The sequence below is a fragment of the Rhipicephalus microplus genome, chromosome 10 (genome assembly GCF_043290135.1).
Source record: "Rhipicephalus microplus isolate Deutch F79 chromosome 10, USDA_Rmic, whole genome shotgun sequence".
In the NCBI taxonomy this organism is placed as follows: domain Eukaryota; kingdom Metazoa; phylum Arthropoda; class Arachnida; order Ixodida; family Ixodidae; genus Rhipicephalus; species Rhipicephalus microplus.
In genome coordinates this window covers 15,661,832-15,678,094 of record NC_134709.1, presented here as the reverse complement: position 1 = coordinate 15,678,094, position 16,263 = coordinate 15,661,832, and the positions used below count along the sequence as shown (strand labels likewise).

The 16,263-nt window shown below is 47.2% G+C and overlaps 1 protein-coding gene across 1 annotated transcript in view; it reads left to right on the top strand.

Moving 5' to 3' along the window:
* The window catches only part of LOC119180855 (lactadherin), a 75,827-nt gene that overhangs the window by 53,893 nt on the left and 5,671 nt on the right, over positions 1-16,263 (top strand). The window contains exons 6-10 of the mRNA XM_075875095.1: positions 127-265; positions 1,161-1,321; positions 1,887-2,042; positions 2,154-2,298; positions 6,398-6,445. Coding sequence (XP_075731210.1) covers positions 127-265; positions 1,161-1,321; positions 1,887-2,042; positions 2,154-2,298; positions 6,398-6,445 — 649 coding nt within the window. The remainder of the gene's footprint in view (positions 1-126; positions 266-1,160; positions 1,322-1,886; positions 2,043-2,153; positions 2,299-6,397; positions 6,446-16,263) is intronic.

Below are 16,263 nucleotides of genomic sequence, written 5' to 3'. Positions count from 1 at the left end.
TGTTAAGATTTGTCTCTTGAACTTCGGCATCGAATTATGTGAATGTCATGCATTTATAGACAGTCTATCATAATGCGTGTCTCAAAGGGCCGATCACGTGACCACCATCCTTACCTCCCCGTGCAGGCGTTCCTGGGCAACACGGACTCTCACAGCCTGAAGTTGAGCTACCTTGATCCTCCGGTGCACGCCCGCTTCCTTCGACTGCACGTGCTGCGCTGGCACGGCCGGCCCAGTCTGCGCTTCGAACCTCTCGGATGCCAGGGTACGCTTTCTTTTTGAGGCCTTGCAGTTGCTTAAATAACCGTCGCACATTCGCGCAACCGAGGTTTTCGGCCATGATAATTAAGTTGGTCCCAAGCTCTTTATTGAAACAGAAAGTGAATTTTTTTTTGTGTCAGTGCTCCTTTAGCATATGCTGTTTGCCGGCCGTTTTCTTTTGCCGGCCGTAAGGACAAACTACGGCAAGTTATCAACCTTATTTACTAGCATAGCCATTTGGAATTTATTGCCTTTCGAATTGAAATCATCGCATAACATCCATATTTTCACTTCGCGCAGTAAGAAATATTACGTTCAGGAATTAATCAACTCATCCGATTTGTGAAGTTAACTGTTAATAGCTCTCCACAGTTCTGTGCTATTTTACTACTTCAATTTGCCTTTGTATAGTTCATAACACTGATAATGAAACGTGTTGAATTTGTCACGTAAAGTTCATTAATATTGTTTTTTGTCTTCACTTGCTTTTCATTATTTCCTTGTTATTTTTCAATAGTGAGTATTACCATTATGTTGTGTATTGATCGTATTTTTATTGTTAATCAAGATTATTCATTATTACTCACAATTCCGTATACTATTGCTGTATTTTTTGTAATTACCCCATCCATGTAGCCATAGGAGGTCCCCCTGTCAGTTTCTCTGAAACTTTGGGACCTCCTGCTGTAATAACGCTAACCATGTAACTCAACTGAACTATTTAATAAACTTGACTTGACTTGACTTGACTAATACATGAAATGCATTCAATTTATTCTGCACGGGTAACTCATCAATCGCTAGTTGTAAAAAAAGAATTATAGTCTGACCCGTTGTTTCGACGTTGAATGCGCATGGCACTAACTAAGCAAGATGAGAACTTTCTTCGCGCTGCCCAGAGTGCAACGAGGTGATCTCGGTTCCTCCCGTGGCGCGACTGACGGCGTCCAGCTGGCGTCCCTGGCACCCGCAGCAGGGCTCGTGCAGCCCTGACGAGGCGCAGCTCTTCTCCAGGGGTGGTTGGTGCGCACTCAGGAACAACGGCAACCAGTGGCTTCAGGTATGATATGATATGATATGATAGATAGATAGATAGATAGATAGATAGATAGATAGATAGATAGATAGATAGATAGATAGATAGATAGATAGATAGATAGATAGATAGATAGATAGATAGATAGATAGATAGATAGATAGATAGATAGATAGATAGATAGATAGATAGATAGATAGATAGATAGATAGATAGATAGATAGATAGATAGATAGATAGATAGATAGATAGATAGATAGATAGATAGATAGGAGATGCCATGAATGGATGGATGGATGGATGGATGGAAGGATGGATGGATGGTTGGTTGAATGGATGTATTATACCCAGAGTAATTAAAATAACAACCATACTCGTTGAAATATTCTGGTCTTTGCAGTCGGTTGAAACACTCCTGACATCGCATAGCCCGTCGTTTCCTATCTTGTTTCGGCTTCACGTCAGTTTAATGTAACCGATAGTCTGCGTGGTTTATCAATCTCCCCAATGAAATAAAACTAATTACGGCTTAATGGCACCCGATAAAAGTGATTGCATTCTCTGACGAACCGGTCGCATTCGCCGCAAGGTGGACCTGGGGCCGGCGACCCGAGTGACCGGTGTGGCCACCAGGGGCCGCGGGGATGCCCGGCGCAAGCACTGGACCACGGCGTACCTGCTGTCCTACTCCAACGACAGCCTCCGGTGGCACCACTACAAGGACGACAACCACCTGGATCCCAAGGCCGGTCCGCCTTCTCTTCTGCCACACTCGCGAGCATTTTTGTTTCGTTGTAACAACGTCCGCGTGACGTGTGTACAAGAGCGTGCTACTGTGGTTGCGCAACTGCTGCAGGTGTTCGGGGGCAACATGGACCGCGACACGGAACGACGCCACTACCTGAACCAGCCGTTCGTGGCACGATTCGTTCGCTTCCAGCCCACCTCGTGGAAGAGGAGGATCGCGCTCAGGGCCGCCGTCATCGGGTGCCCGCACAGGGGTGAGGAACTGTTACAGCGAAAGCTGTTATGGGATCACTGGAAGGGTCGTTTTTGTAGCGTTAGCTACGCATGGCCTCGCTGAGCCGATTTCGCGTGGCACTGGTCTGCGCATGCGCAACGATACTCCGCTGCCGCCGCCGCGCGCGGCTCGCCGCCGGTGTGCGCGCAATTCGATGCGCTGCGCTGACGATCAGAGGTGTCGCGCACCGGAGCCGGCACTTCCCTCGCACTCGGCCGCGGCCGCGCGCGACTCGCAGCCGCCGGTGTGCGCGCAATTCGATGCGCTGCGCAGACGATCAGTGGTGTGACGCACCGGAGCCGGCACCTGCATCGCACTCGGCCGCGGCCGCGTGTGACTCGTCGCCTCCGGTGTGCGCTTTTTTTTTGTTTGTTTGTTTTGGCGCCGTAGTTGAACGCCTCGGCCATCGCCAGTGTCCGTGACCAGTATCGCGTAGTATAAAAAAAGGTCAAGTAAATAAAAAAATGCGAAGGACAGAACGAGATTCGAAAACGGGACTCTTACGTACCAGCTTATAATTGTACCACAGAGTTACGCCGGTGTTTTAAACTCCTTTGCAAACTGTTCCTATCGGCGGGTTTCACGTCATGGAAGAAATCACGTTAATATGAATAATACGTTGTTTTAGAACACCAAAGTAACAACCAAACGTCACACAATACTAATCGCGTAACTATCTATCAATGCCCCAACCTATTACAAAAGCCTCAGGAATAATTTATCATTGTCGTCAGCCCGAGGATGAAAACAATGCACAAAATTTCTTGCACGAGTGTAGTAGGTACCACGCTTCTCCAAAGAATGATGAAAAATGGCCGAGTGGATGCGTTCACACTAGTGTGCTTGTAGTAGTTACCCAAAAAGTGTTTTAAAGGGGCTCTAGAAAGGGCCGCTCTTCCAGCTTTCACTGTGACTGTTCAGCGCGCTTTGCGCAGGCCTAGCGTTTCGCCGCTGAATGTCTCACGCGTTAGGTATTACATCAACCCTTCCGGCACACTCTTTTTATCGACGTCGGTGTAGCCGTGTTGATCCGTATGCAGTGAAAGCCAATGACACTGACTCGCGCTTCGCATGTTAAATGTGCAATTGAAAGCGTGCGAGGACAGCTGACAATCACTGATATAGCGGGAATTTGATTCATTTTTTTTATCACAACACATCTGAGGGGAGACGAAAGGAAAATCGATTCAATGGTGCCTTGAATCAGCAAATACAGCAGCAAAGTACCAGACGTATTGTTTGTATTTGCGTGCAAACCATCACTATATAGGCAGCATTGTTATGACGAAACCACATAAATAGTAATAAAACACATCACTGGATCTTTCCCTAAACAGAATGTCACGCATTAGCATGCATCACATCCGCATAACACACCAACATGACATGTCATATCAACTTTCGCATTGTAATAGCAGAATATCAAGATGTAAATGTAAATTTATTTGAAATAAAATGCGAATAAATTTTTGTGTGTGGGCTGTATATCTCAGGCAGTAACTCCGCACATTGATCGGTCGGCCGTGTTCGTAGCTGTACAGGTGTTCTCTGAGGGTTCATACCTTTGTTTGTGTTGTATTCTCGTCGCAAAGTTTGCGTGAAAGTTCTTCGCGTGCTACGTCACCGCTGCCACCGAAAGCTGTAGCTCATAACAAGGCTTCGCTTGATAATGGCGTTTATTCATCTTTCGAACACGTTACCTTCAACGCTGGTCTACGTCCAAAAGGCGAAGGTGTCCTGTCGCCTGCACTCCTTCATCTTTCGTGATCAACCTCTATGGTTACCTGAAGCCGACCGCTAAGGTCACGTGCACGCCAGTTCTACATCACCGTCAGTACAGCAGGACAGCGATACGCTCAGTGGTTGCCACCATAGAGTTTTCCAAAATTAACTAGAGGGCACTCTGGCGCTGCGATCGTTCAGCGACCATGGGAATGCTGGGTAGTACACACATTTGCCTAGTCTTCGTACTTGCGGCTTTGTTTATTACTGGTTACGGTTTTGTTTTGAAAGAAAGAACGAATCCTTTTGAACTTAGGGACTTGATTCGAAATAGTAAGCTTAAAAGAATAAGGTTGTGAAGCGCAAACGGTGAACATTTGCTAGTTTATGTTTTCGTGAAAAAACAGGTCCAAGCCACACGAACACACACGGAGCCAGAAGCAGACCAGAAGTACGAAAATTAGACAAATGTGTGTACTACCCATCATTCCCATGCTCGCTGAAGCGCCGTGTGTTGCAACTCCCATAGACACTAGCGCCAGAGTTCCCTCTAGTAAGTATTGTGGGAAACACTATGGTTGCCACGGGCAACAGCCGGGTCGTATGTCTTCTGTTTCATCAACATTCATTCCCGTGCAGCATTAGAGATTCTCGCTACTGTAGTTTGCACTCGTCGATTTGCTACGCCTACGACAACCCGACCACGTAAAAAATTAATTCCAGTCCACCCGGAGCGCGCACTTCAAAAGGGCGGCTGGCGTGACACACGCGCTTTGCGGAAGTAACGATCGTGAATGGGAACCAGTCGCTTCCTACTCCCAACCGTCACGCAAAGCCACAAACGGCGGCCGTTTCTTTTCATTTTAAAACAGCAGTGTTATTAAGTACCGGAGTAAGAACTAGTTGAAGCTCGTAAGAGAACCTCGTAGTCTTTAGCGACTGTATCTATCTGATAACTCTTACCTCACAGAATCCCGTTGTCGTTTGTGCTGTCTCGAAGGGGAAACGAAATGTTAAAGAACAGAAATTTTGATGGTATGGTAGGCATGGTATATGGCGTGTAGCTACTAGGCAGTGCACAGGATCGACCCGTCCTCGTGTACTTCGTTAGGCATCATCAAGAGACGAGGGAGGAGAGGGGGAGGTGATGTCGTTGCGCATTGCTAATAACGTATCCTGCCTACATATTGTCGGTAATCGTGGCCTGGAACACCGCAATGTGCATTTCGTGCAATCAGAAATACGTTTACGCGCATCACAAATGAACTTTCTGTTGGTCTGTCGCGAATCTACGACCGGAACTCGCGCCTTAGATTTGTCTGAGTTTGCCGCTTTGTCGTGCTGATGCATGGTGGCGCCACTTTCCTTACTATAAAAAGGCATCGGTATCGATCGTCTGCGAGGGCTTCTTTTTTTTTTTTTTTTTGATCGGCGAAACGTGTACCGGATGCTTTCGGGAATGTTTGCTCGCGCCCGCCTGGGACGTTCTTTCGAGGCATACCTGTCAGTTGACCTAAGTGACAAATCACTTTTTCAGGTGCCCCAAAAGTTGTAGAATGTTCTTGGGAGAAAAATATGGTGATCTGCGCGTTTGGAGCACGAAGCTATGAAATACATTCATTGGGATTTGTGAGAAATAAAAGCGTCATTTGTTGACGATTCACCTGTGACCTTTGTTATTTTTAGGAATTCAAGAAATTTTATTTGGGAGAGACCTTAATGGATTTCTTCTCTCACTGCTTGGTACAAAGGGATCAATAAGAGTATTTCCTTTGCATAGCCCGATTGCCCCGCCACGGTGGTCTAGTGGCAAAGGTACTCGGCTACTGACGCACAGGTCGCGGGATCGAATCCCGGCTGCCGTGGCTGGATTTCCGATGGAGGCGGCAATGTTGTAGGCCCGTGTGCTCAGATTTGAGTGCACGTTAAAGAACCCCAGGTGGTCGAAATTTCCGGAGCCCTTCACTACAGCGTCTCTCATAATCATATGGGTGTTTCGGGACGTTAAACCCCACATATAAATCAAAACCAATCAATCAATTGCACAGCCCGATTAAGTCAGCGTTGACATATCCCGTCAAAGAGGTGAAATAGTGTCAAACGCAGCGTGGACGCTTGTTCGCTTGACGATGTACTCTCTTGATCAGGTCCTGCGGAAATATATCTACACCATGAATCAGTATACAATCAGGCTGCCCGAAAAAATGCAACATAAAGTAGGAGACGCCATTTTCTTTATTTTTGCTCCCTTGTTAAGCTCGTGTGTCATTCATTACGTTTTATCTTAAAGTTGGGGTTGTGCTCCCTTTTTTTCCTTCTGCTAACTTTTCTCTTGCTTTGTTTGCCTTAACCTGCAGGAGACTGCGGTCCTGGATTCTTGAGGGTTCGTGAGGACTCGGAATGCAGTGAGTAAAGTGCACTACGCATTTTTTTTGTTTAAGCTAAAGCAAGACGTAAATGAAAATGTAATCCTAAAAAGCTTGTGGAGTTTGGAAACTTGCTAACGGCACACGAGAAAGCATTAGCGAATGTAAGTTCCACATTCGTCACTTTATTTCACCTCGTCTTGCATAATAACAATTTGACTCGGCTAAGGACACGATGTAATTTGAGCTGACTTAGTATCGCGTGCGAAAAGCCAACCTGTTTGTCTCACACAGTAACGAAAAGGCTGATGAATTTGGCAAGTGAGAAGTACCTCCTCCACGTAGAGACCTAAATTCACCTGCATTCTTTTCAGCGTGAGCGCAGGCAGATTGAATTAAGTATTCAGACAGAAGCACAGTAATCCGTACGCATTTGCCTAAAACTACGGGAAAGTGTAAACCATCTTCTCTTTCTTATCGATCATTGTATTGGTCCTTCCACATAGTGACGTTTTCCAGTGACGTCACAATGAGGTCACATTGCGAGGTCATTGCCCTGACACCTCGGATCACGTGTCCTTTTGCATCGGACTTGTTGACGCCGGTGGTCACGCTTGGTGTTTGCTGAGGCATGTAAGGCCTTATTAATGCCATAATAATCGTGTGATATCAAAGCTGGTTGTGAATACGTGTATCCGCAACACACGCGGCGTACGCGTAAGACGCAAGGTGAGACACAAGTAATGGATAACAGAGGATGAATAAAGGAAGCACGCGAAGGCACTTGTTAGAACTGGTCGCTCGTAGGATGGAACATTCTACACTTACAGCCGGTAGAAAGGTGCCGTTCCTGTTTATTGTAACAAACGACTCAAAACCCTAAGCCCTCTGCAGGCGTACTGCAAGCGTGCTTCACTGCAGAAATGGTGTATGAGTGGAGAAGCCACTTTCAGGTACTTCTTTCGACCTTCGAAACATCTCTGCGCGTAATATTCAATCAAATGCAAAAACACGAGTGCGTTTGTTTGTTTGTTTGTTTGTTTGTTTTTTGTTTGTTTTTTTTAGTCTGCTGTGTGACAATGCCAAATAGTTAAGGAAAGCAGCAGACAAAATAGGCCAAGAAAAACAGAAAATAACATTTGTGACCGCCTAGGTATAGCGTAACGAATCTGCCCCGCCTCGGTGGTCTAGTGACTAATGTAATCGGCTGCTGACCCACAGGTCGCGGTATCGATTTCCGGCTGCGGTGGCTGCATTTCTGATGGAAGCGGAAATGCTGTAAGCCCGAGTGTTCAGATTTGGGTGCACGTTAAAGAACCACAGGTCGTCGAAATTTCCGGAGCCCTCCACTACGGCATCCCTCATTATCATATCGTGGTTTTGGAACGTTAAACCCCACATATGAATCAGTTAATGAGTGTAACGAATCTTGCCTAAGATCATAGTGGACGGAAAATCACACTATCCATAGGTGGGACATGCAGCCACAACCTCCGACGATGCGTAATTCCACGTTAACGAGACCATCGGGCAATTGTCCTTGCAACGGGACATGACGACACTTCTAATGTGACGCACTTTTCAACAACACTCAATGCAGTATTACCCGGTGGAGAACACCACTTAAAACCTCTCCCATTATCGTTTCCAATATAATGTCATTTCGAGCAATGAAAACCCGGTAATGTATTCACTTCCGCTTTATCCTTACCTCTGATAGTTTACCACAGGTCTTTGCTACTCGGCTTTTTTTCCCCCATTTAGCTCACATTCCGCTCATTTCTAACTCTATGTTGTTGATCAATACTGACTATCATTATCAATATGATCAGCTCTCTCCCTTTCCTTCATAAAGATGTATATTTATTTTTGTATACTTATTTAGATGTGAGAGCATGCCCCGCCGCGGTGGTCTAGTGGCTAAGGCGTTCGGCTGTTGACCCGCAGGTCGCGGGTTCGAATCCCGACTGCGGCGGCTGCATTTTCGATGGAGGCGGAAATGTTGTAGGACCGTGTGCTCAGATTTGGGTGCACGTTAAATAACCCTAGGTGGTCAAAATTTTCGGAGTCCTCCACTACGGCGTCTCTCATAATCATATGGTGGCTTTGGGACGTTAAATCCCGCATATCAATCAATTAGATGTGAAAGCTTATGAAGGTAGGTGTCATTGTAGCCGGCTATCTGAAGATTATGTAATCTGTGCTCTGCTAGCAAATATCTAAGGAAAAGAAGTAGAAAACCCATAGAGACCGCTACGCGCACTTAAAATCGCAAGTGTACAAAGATTATCTCTGTCGGCAGGTGATACGTTTCGACACGCTAAGAAACGCGATACGTGTAGTACATGCAGCAATAACAGATATATAAATACCCTCCGATGGTTGTGTCCTTTAATGAATCTGGAAGAGCGATCGTACGTGCTGAATAGTTTATCGATCAACACCGTTCCTCGTGACTTTGTGTCGGGTTAATGTATCGTTCTCGCCCGAAGAATCTGGATGGAGGCGAGGCTGGCGTGAATATTGCCTCGTTGCCCCCGGCGATCAATCTTGGGCTGCAATCTGTAACATACCTCAGCGTCGCCGTAAGTAGGCTGACGGGCCGCTTATAATCAATTACGCCTGTCCCATCGCAACGACAGACACGAAGTGTTCACCAATGGATCGCTCCTTGCCATTTGATTTTTGTCGCACGGTGCGCCGAAGACACGACGTGGTACGTTGAGCGTCGCCTCGGTTATAAATGTACTGTAGGCGCCCGGGCTGTGGTCGCATGTCATTTTGTCATTTGCCGTCGTCTCATGTCATCGTTTGGTGCCACGCAGGCTTGGCCATGTATAGCATAGCCATGTATAGCATAGTTTGGTGATGAAGCGGGAAAGGGAAGGGAGGGTGAGGGAAAGTAGGAAGGGAAGAGTAAAGTATAGCATAGCCACGTATTGTGCCACGTAGGAAAAACAATATACAAAATAACCGTGTACAGTGTAGTGCAGAATGGTGGCGGGAAAAGCAAGTGTGGGCAAGGAGAGGGTAAAGCATGCAATAACTATGTATAGTATAACAGCTGATAGCCGTGTGTCGTATAGTATGATGGGAAAGGTAAAAGATGGTGAAGAGCAGGGGCACTGTAAAGCATACCATGGCCGTGCACAGCATAGCGTATTAAGGAGAGGGAAAGGGTAAGTATTGCAGAGAAGAAGGAAGGAAAATAGGAGGAAACGAACGGCAGGAAGGTTAACCAGCCTATAGACAGCCGGTTTGCTAACCTGCGCATAGGAGGGGGATGGGGAGATGAAAGATGGAGAGGAGAGAGGGAGAGGAGAAGAAATGTAAGAGTGAGTACCAGGAGAGGGTTAATCGTTGCATAGCCGTGTACAGCATAGCGACAGGTAAGAATGGCAAGCGAGGGTGATCAGGAGGAAATGGAGCCTGGGAGAGAGCATCATTGCATTACAAACTAAGTTTTCCTTTCCCGCTATGAAATCTGAGCACGCTACACGCTTGCAACGCCAGTGCTTGCTTGCCCATCAACGCCAGCGCCGCCAAAGGGCAGGTTAAACATTGCTCTGACTTCCCACCGCTTTTTTAGTGTGGCTGCATACATAATTTCTAATACATTAACGTCCTCGGGCCACTCTCGTAAGAAATTGGCCCGTACGTCAAATCCTGTGGCCCACAACGCGTCGCATGGCGATGAACCCGCATCGCGTGTTCCGAAAAGATTAATTTGTGGGGTTTAACCTCCCAAAACCACCGTATGATAATGAGAGACGCCGTAGTGGAGGTCTCCGAAAGTTTCGACCAACTGGGGTGCTCTTACGAACACCCATCTCTGAGCACACGGGTCCACAGCATCTCCGCCTCCATCGAAAATGCAGCCGCCACAGCCGGGATTCTATTCCGCGACTTGAGGGTCGGCATGCTCCAAAAGGATTTCAGGACGAGTAAGAGTGACAGGAACTACAGTGAGTCCATGGTGTGCTCCACTTGCAAGGAAGTGTTAACACCAAGAAAGGTGCCCGCGAAGAACGGAACTTCAAGCGGACAAATGCGATGCTTTGCATGGTTCCCTTTAGTGGGAGATTGTGTGATGTATTTCTCAGGCTTTAAACCGGCATTAACATGCGTAAGCACGTCGATGAGGTGGCCTTCGTGAAATCACGTGGGCGGCCCCGCCGCGGTGGTCTAGAGGCTAAGGTACTCGGCTGCTGACCCGCACGGCGCGGGTTCGAATCCCGGCTGCGGCGGCTGCATTTCCGATGGAGGCGAAAATGTTGTAGGCCCGTGTGCTCAGATTTGGGTGCACGTTAAAGAACCCCAGGTGGTCGAAATTTCCGGAGCGCTCCACTACGGCGTCTCTCATAATCATGAAGTGGTTTTGGGACGTTAAACCCCACATATCAATCAATCAAGTCACGTGGACGATCGCGTATATGGTGCAACGCGTAGGGTGACAGGATGTGTGCGCCACGCGGAGTGTCAACCTTCTACTGCTGGCCCACCACCGAATTTCCAGCTCCCAATGAACTTGGTCATTTCACGCTGTTAGCCCAAATCTATGCGACACACGCCAAATAATTTATAGCACTATGCGCCCCACTAAGGAAAAGCGGAAAAAAAGTCCTCGGATTCGTTCTCAGTTGCAGTAAGTCAGCCCCCTTAGTGGTTGCGGAAAGTGATATGTACAGGCGTAAGCATAAGTTAGCAGACCACGGGATCACGTGACCGAAGGCATAGATGCGCTGCTAGCGACGAGACGCCTGCTGCGGTGCGCATGCGCGTCCCGTCCTATCAGTTGGCCTCTAATGTCACTCTCTCCGACGTGCTCCTAGCCGAAACGACAACGATTTGTCGATGTTTTTGCTCCGCTAAATTTCTGCAATATTTTTCCTTCTTTTTTTTTTTTACGCCGCTGCTTCGATGGCGCCGGTTCCAGCACTGGGCTCACGTCGTTATGTATACCGGTTGATTAGCATAGTTAAGTGTAGCCAGCATCGCAAAACCAGTATCGCAAACGCATAACTCACCACGTGGGCCCATCGCAGACAGCCCGCGGTGCCGTCCAGCTGGAAGCAACCGTCCACGCCACCGCCCCACGCCATGTCACCGTTTTAAAAATCAAAGAAAAAATTGTTTCGAAATTTTATTTCAATAAACTAGGAATATCACTTACTACTCCTAATATTTTGTCTTTTACTTTTACCTGGAACGCCGCATTTTTCCACCCCCACATCCGAAACTTAACTGACCGTAGGCATTAACCCTACGCCTATTACAGACACACGCGTACCCAAACCTTGCCACGCTTCACGTTTATTGTCCTCATGCACACCCCAGCGACACATGCCCATCATGTGGACACACAGCGACACTCGCACACATGCTCTGGGAGTGTAGAACAACTCCTCCCGACTCTACCTCAAGCAAGTGGGAGAGGTCGCTCAGGAGCTCACTTCTCGCGGACCAGCAATGGGCCGTCCAGCAGGCCCACGAAGCGGCCGCCAGGTACTCCCTGTCGGTCCCTACGTGGGAGACGCCCGCTACGCGCCAAGAGCGTCCTGCAGGACTGAAATAAAGTTTTTTCATTCCATTCCATTGGGGCTGCTTCATTAGGACTCAGTGACCGGAACATCTGCGGTGCCCTCTGTGAATTCATATGTAACACAAGATTTCCTTGCTGAGCCATTGATCAGCTCTCGATCTTCACTAGCCAATCTAACATTTATTATTTAGCTATTACACTGTAATGACTTGACCTTCAGAAGAATTTCATATAACGATTACACCTCAGATATTCAACAGATTTTATTATTTCTCTTCTTTGGATCCCTTTTTTTCACATTGTGCAAAATTAATCCCACCAAGTCAAAACAAAGTAATTCTATTTCCCTAGCTTGGATAATCAAAATGTAATGACTTGCATTAACAGTTGGCTTTTTGGCCAATCCCCCTTAATGGTGGGTGCCACAAAAAAAAAAAGGATCAAGCAAGCAAGCAAGCTTTCGCTGTGACTGTGCTGCGCCTTCCGCGCAGGCCTGGGGTTTTTCAAAATCACCCGCGGAAGCAACCGTGTACCCAGTGCTCACGCGTTTCAGCATATTCAAATTAGGACGGAAAACATTTCTCTTCTACGAACGTATTTTGCGACACTATCCAATGCCGCTCACGTCATATTGATCAGAAATTGTCTGAAAGACTCGACAGAGACAGCGCCTTGCGTACTGAGGATTATGTCGCCTCTGATTTTCATGTCGAGACTTCCTCCACTCTGTCTGCAGGAGAGATTGTAGCGAGTGTCCAATCTTGGGAAGAAGTAACTATTGTAGAGGAAGCAACAAGAATTTTAGCTATAGAAGCCCAGATGTATTTGAAAAAAGATGGTTCTTCGTTGCTCAGCAGTGTTGCTCCGTATATTGTTATGTGAGCTTAAACAGGGTGACTCGATTTACGACCACGTCAACCCTGAGTGTATAAGTACAGCAAAAGGTTGCTGCATTAATCAAAACATGCTCAATAAGGGAAAATTCGCATTCAAATAAGCATCATTGCAAATAGAATGGTTTGAATTTCACATGAACAGCTCATGTTTTCTTTCGTTTGTGACATGTTCCAACAAAGCTATTTCCGTTCACCGAAATTTCACTTTCACGAACTTTCCCCTTGGTTCCATTGAAGTTCGTTCAGCCATACATCACGCGTCCTCGCTAGAGCACTGTTTTTTTATAGCCATAGAGGAGGAAGAAGAAGTGGTCCCAGAGAACAGCCTCTGCTTCGAGCTCCGTGAGTTTTCTCATTCTTTTTCCAAGATTTTTCAATAATCGACACAACTCGGAGGAACGTTCTCCCTTAGAATGGGAGACCAAAACCCCACCCAGCAACCGGGACCGGGCCGACCACATCATAGTGCTTCTGACGCAAGTTCTAACCCTGGCCCAAGCGTGGTCCACTTTGAAACTTCTGATGACACGTCCGCTGAATATATGGCTTCGGACAGCGACTACGTGGTCGTACTAATCCGACGCCTGAAGAGGAAAATCAGCCGGACATCGCCGACTGGCAGGCAAGCACAGACAAAAGCGAGTAGCATGTGGTCGTACATCATTTCGTATGTGCCGACACCGAAGACAGGCATCTTGAACACACTGAGTAGTTAGCGCCTGTCGGAGTACATCGAGCTCATTGCCCCAGAGAAAGTCGTAGAAATACGCATAAATACTCGAAAAAAAAAACATCCTGTCCGTGGAGGTCACTACGAAGGCCTTACTGGACACGCTGAAAGCGATTGTTCAGTTAGAAAACATTCCGGTTCGCGCATTCTCCGCGTACGACAAAAGAAAACGACAACAGGAGTTATACACGATGTGGAGGAAGAGATAACATATTCTAGTCTCAAAGAACTGCTGTCATCATCGGCTCCCGTGCTTGCTTTCCACCGCTTTGGATGGTTTGAGTCGGAGACGTTACCCACATATGTAAAAGTTGGGTACGTGAGGCACTCGGTACGTCCTTACGCGTCAAAAAAACCCCTGCAATCTCATAAATGCATGAACTTTGGGCACATTAGCACAGTTGGAAGGGTGCAGTAACCTGCAAGCATTGTGGTGGCCTTCATGATGGTGATAACTGCAATGCTGTGGCCAAATGCCAAAACTGCTCAGGCGCCCACGACGCAACGTCAAAGGTATGTCCCAAAATGAGGAATTGAATGAGTATCCTGAGGAAGATGGTTCGAGATCACTCCAATCGACAATCGACAAATGCACAGAGCGACCAATGTGACAAATGCCACCAATCGACAAACGCGCAGTGCTGGCGTTCACGCGCAAGCATATGTCGCAATACCCGATATTTATTAATGTGACAGTGATACCTGCTGTAACGCACCACAAGTTTCTTGGGGTGGTCGTACACAGAGATCTATCGTGGACGAGGCATGTCGCAGCACTTAAATCTAAATTGAAGAGCTTTGCTCTCGTTCTTCGCCACGTGGCAGGAGCAAGATGGGGCACATCAGAATCATCGCTGTTTCAATTGTACAATGTTCTATTTGTGGGATACGTGCGATACAGCATGCCGGTGCTCTCCAATATGAGACCTTGTTGTGTGAAGACGCTAGAGAGTGTTCAAGCTCAATGCTTACGAAGATGCTTGGGTGTACCGCGCTGTACTTCAACAAATGGGACCATCGCAGAGGCTCGGGCTCGGACCATCGGTGTATACATGCTCTGCGAGCCACTTAGAGTTCACCTCCGATTGCTGAGCCGACACACACGGCACCCACTATCAGTACTACTCGCCACTCACCCAGAGTGTAGTTTCTCAAGAGTGATATAGCGGCATGAGAATATTCTACCGTCAAGGTTTTCCCCGCCGAACGTTCCTGTGGTGCCTCCATGGGTCCTGCCTAAACCACCTGTTTGTCTCACGACACCTCGAATTACAAAGAAGTTACTCGTTTCTTCTGTTGGCCTCAGACAACTGACCTTACATCACATTTATACAACGTACGGTGATTCTCTGCACGTGTACACCGACGAGTCCACCACACTAACCACCTCCGCCGCAGCCTTTGTCATCCCAGACATGGATATCGCTCGACGATTCAAAGTGGACCATAAAACCACATCAACTACCGCAGAGCTTGTCACTATCCGGGAGGCAATAAGATTTATTCCGGAGAATGACCTCGAGCCCGGACGATCTTCTGTGATGCCAAATCCGCTTTGCAAACCATTCATTGCATAATGAGGCAAGGTCCATATTAAATCTTGGCTATAGAAATCACAGAACTTATTCTGGTTGCTTCAACAAATGGCCATCTTATCACTTTCCAGTGGATTACCGTGCATTGCGGCGTGATGGGAAACGAAGAGGCAGACGCTGAAGCTAAAAATGCCCTAAGCAGTGTCCCTGAAGTACGCATTGCGTTTTCACGACCTGACACGAACGCCCTGCTTCGCTGCGTACACTCTTCAGCACTGGACCGAACCGGAACGGCGACACCGGTGACTTCACAATGGGGACCCGCAAATAAGATTCCGCATGCCCCCTAAATTAAAGCAGGACATCCCAAGTGCGATCCACCGCATTCGTCTTGGTGTGATGTACACAACACGTTATGTACATATCATCGGTCACAGTGACACCAGTCCTAATTGTGAACATTGTGATGTGCCAGGAACACTTGAGCACATATTCTGTGATTGCCCAGCATACGCACGTGAACGAAAAACACTGATTTCTTCTACTGAACGATATCGCAGTAGGTCGTTAACTGATGAGACCGTATTGGACCCTTGGCCAGACACCAACAGTGCAACTATGGTCATAAGAGTGGTTATAGCCTTTTTTGGAAGCAACTGGGCTATATGCGCGGCTATAAAATTTTCCTCAGCTAGAAAGAATTCTATATGCTAACCTCTCTATCTCACTATCGTCATCCATTAGTCTTTCTTCTCCCCTTTCCCTTTCTCAGTATAGATTAGCAGGCTAGAGCAAGCTATCGTTCATGTCGACCTCTCTGCCTTTCTGTAAGTAAACCTCTCTCTCTCTCCATATTCATAGTCATCATCATCATCATCATCAGCAGCAGCAGCAGCAGCAGCAGCAGCAGCGGCAGCCTGACTACGCCTACTGCAGCGAAAAGGCCTCTCTTACGTTCCACCAGTCAACTAGGTTCTGTGCTTTCTGCTGCCACGTTATACCTGCGAACATTTAAATCTCATGAGCTTATCTAACTTTCTGTTTGCCTCTCATGCGTTTGCCTTCTCTGGTACGCCAGTCAGTTACCCATAATGACCAGTGGTTATCCGGCCTACGCGCTAAGAGCCCGGCCCATGTCCATTTCTTATTCTTGA